The sequence below is a fragment of the Merops nubicus genome, unplaced genomic scaffold, assembly GCF_000691845.1.
Source record: "Merops nubicus isolate BGI_N331 unplaced genomic scaffold, ASM69184v1 scaffold26624, whole genome shotgun sequence".
NCBI classification, from domain to species: domain Eukaryota; kingdom Metazoa; phylum Chordata; class Aves; order Coraciiformes; family Meropidae; genus Merops; species Merops nubicus.
In genome coordinates, this window is record NW_008605305.1 from 1 (window position 1) to 3,331 (window position 3,331).

The 3,331-nt window shown below is 53.1% G+C and overlaps 1 protein-coding gene across 1 annotated transcript; it reads left to right on the plus strand.

Moving 5' to 3' along the window:
- Window positions 1-306: 306 nt before the first annotated feature.
- On the plus strand, window positions 307-3,323 carry LOC103771982 (rho GTPase-activating protein 31-like; the record flags this gene model as incomplete). Its single annotated transcript, XM_008939302.1, has 2 exons — window positions 307-617; window positions 1,509-3,323. Coding segments are annotated over 2 exons (2,126 nt in total), but the record flags the coding sequence as incomplete, so codon positions are not given.
- Window positions 3,324-3,331: the final 8 nt, after the last annotated feature.

Below are 3,331 nucleotides of genomic sequence, written 5' to 3' on the forward strand. Positions count from 1 at the left end.
TACCCGTGCGTTAGGGCGGGGGATGCGTGGCTGCCCCGGGGCTACCGGGGGTGCCCTGCAGCTCAGGGCTGTGGAGGGTGCTCCAGCCTGCTCCTGGGGCAGGAGAGACCCCAGGCTGTAGCAGGGTGGGTGCTGGTGGTGCTTGTTGCAGCAATGAGAGCTGGGGGGTGGGTGGCTCCCAGCAATGCCTGCAGGGAGCTCCTTGCCTCTGTTAGCTGGCATGGGGTTGAGGCAGCACCACTTTGTCCAACGGCACAGGTCTGCAGTCACCAGTCGTTCCATGGTTCATTTGTGTTTCTGATCCAGGCTTTCACCCTGAGGAGCTCGTGTCAGCCAGGAAACCCGGGTCCTCAGAAACTCCACAGCAAGCAGCAGAGGATCAGGAGGGGCTACGTGGGCAAAGCAGCTGCACAAGCAGCACCAGGAGCCCCCAGCAGTCCTCAGAGCAGAGTCCCACCTTGGAACAAACACCAGCCTCGGAGGTTCCTACGGGGCATCTCCCTGAAGACAAGGCAGAGCAAGGGCAGCTCAACGTGAAGGATGTCTCCTCAGAGGAGAGCTGTGGCCAGCAGCTCGAGATGGCTAAGGGAGAAGAAGGGTCACAATTACCAGATGGGGTAAGGAAGAAAGTATGAGAAAAAAGGTGGACAATGTCATGGGGGTGACTGGGAGGCAGTTTAACATGTCATTGTGTGTCCATAGCTATGAAAACTCAGCCTGTGACAGGCTAAGCGTAGTCAAGAATGGACCATGGGCTGATTTCACTTCTGTCCACATCATCACGTGGTGATTTACCTTTATACAACTGCCTACTGTCCTCCGTTGGTCTTTTCCTGTGGCTGTACAAGTGCAGCCAGTGCAATCTGTCCCTTCTGAGACTCTCCAGATGTGAGGCTGTCTGGATGTCTGAGCATTTTGACCCTTGGTCTCTGAACTGCCCTTCTATTTTTGCTGTCCCATTTGTCCTGGACATCCTGAACAGTCTTTTTTTTTTTACTTCCATTCTCTACACACTATTTTTTAAATTATCATTATTTTTGCCTCTTCTATATCTCTATCAGAGCTTTTTCACCAAGTTTCTTACAGCGATACTCATCTCTGGAGTGCTATTTAAAGATCTGTTGGCATAGCTCCTTGAATAGATTATTCATTCAGCTCCATGTGCAATTTGGGAATGCAGATCCTCTGGCAAGGCCAAGCGAGCCTGAATGAGAACAGTTGAGGAATGGGCTGAGACATTCCAGCTACTCATTCACCTCCCTCTTCCAGCACAACTGTCCAGGCTTCATTTTGGCTGCACCTCAGATCTTCTACTCCATAAACCCTGTTGTTCATAGATGTATTTCCTCCCTTGAACTGGTAGCAGAGTGTGTGTCTGTGTCTCTGTGTGTGTGAGGGTGCTCATCCAGAAGCCTGTCTCATTCTGTCTGTGCCTAGGAAGGAAAATGAAGGTGTATTTACTGGTAAATGGTGAGCTGCCAGGTAATGGCATTTCTTCTGTTTTTCAGACTGAGGAGGACCCTGCAAATGCCCTCCTAGAACCACTCTGGCCAGAGATACAGCAGGAACTGAAAATTATTGAACCTGAAGAGGAGCTCTTGCTCTTGCCAGCCGCTGTCCCCAAGGTGGGCCTCATTTCTGAGTCTTCTGCAGTGCAAACAGATAGTTCTTCCTCTGGCCCAGGGCAGGGTCCGACACTGCCTGAGCAGAAATCTGCAAGCAGAACAGCACAGATAGCACCTCAGGTGCCTTTACTTGGTGCCACCGGCACGGAGCAACACGACAGCCTCCAGAGCTGCCAGGCTGAGGTGGCTGCACAGCAGGGCTGTGCTTCAGCCCTACCCAAACAGGACACTCTTCCAGCTGACCCAGCCGTGCCAAAGAGCCACCACCCAGTGGTGAACAGCAGGAGTGAACGTCTCACTCCTCCCCTGGACTGGAAGCTTCAGAATCAGTCAGAATTTAAAGAGGCTTCCCCGAGTGATGAGTTTTCTTGTTCCAAAGGAGCATGTCCAGAGTCAGGGACAGAAAAAGAGAGCACTTGCCAGCTGCAGGAGAAGGATGTTCTTACCCAAGTCCAGGCTCAGAGGGAGAAGCCTGACATAGTGACTGCTGATGAAAAGGACACGTTATCCTCCAAGGTGCTGAGTGGAGCTGGAATCCAGGAGCTTAAGGGAGGCAACACTATTAGCAGAACCCCTGATGCTGGTGACCAGGATGACGAGGATACCTGGACAGATAATGTGCAGAGCTTAGAACTTGTGGAGCCATGGGAGGATCACCAGTGGGTTACAAGCCCACTCCATTCCCCCACTTTCAAGGACATTCAGGAGAAGGTGATACAGGAGTTTCAGCCCCAGAGCCAGAGAGCAGAGACAGGCCTCTCTCTTAGACCACGATTCAGTCGCAGCCTCTCCCTGGACAGCAAAGACACAGTGATGAGTCTCTGGACTATCCCCTTCTCTTTCATAGATGCCACTGACCAGCAGAAACCATGCAGTGATGTTCTGCCAGTGACTAGTGAGCTGCCCAAAACACAACCCATCTCTGCCTCTAGTGTGGGCAAAGCTAAGCAAGGTGACAATGGCACAAGTCCTACAGAAGAACCTTCGAAACCTGAGGAGCTCAAGTACCCCCTCAGCAGGGAGAAAGCACCAGCTGAGAGAGAAAGACCCTCCAGAATCCCTCTTTCAGATCCAGAGGGAAAAAAAGTAGATGTGAGCAAAGAAAACCCTTGGAGCTCAAAGCTTGAGCTGTCTGTACGATACCAAAATAGCCCAGGCAGTTCTCCACAAGCGAGGAGCACCAAGGAGGAGTCATCCATGTCTCAGGACACTGCCCTGGGAGGAGAGACTGTTACCAAAGCGTTGTGTTCTGCCACCGAGTCACAGCCGGGCAGTAAAGGTGAAGAAACACCTTGCAAGGTGAAGACTAGACCATCGTCCCTCAACTTGGATTCACTCCTTCCAGCCCCAGATTTCTTCACATTCGAGAGCCTGTCCGTGCCCTCTGCCACTAGGAACCTCCTGTGTGGGCAAAAAGAAGTAAAAAGCAGTGATTCTGTCCCATCCCTGCCGACTGCCTGCCCCGCTGCCAGTAAAGGCATTCCCTGGGGGTCTCATTTCAGTGCCCACGTGGACCTGGACCTGGATTACCTGGCAGTGGCCCATGCCGCCACCGGCCGTCGGAACTCTGCCCCCGTCAGCGTGTCAGCAGTCAGGACCTCCTTCATGATCAAGATGTGCCAGGCTCGGGCGGTGCCCGTGATACCACCCAAGGTTCAGTACACGCAGATCCCCCAGCCCCTGCAGGCCCAGAACGCCGCCCCGCC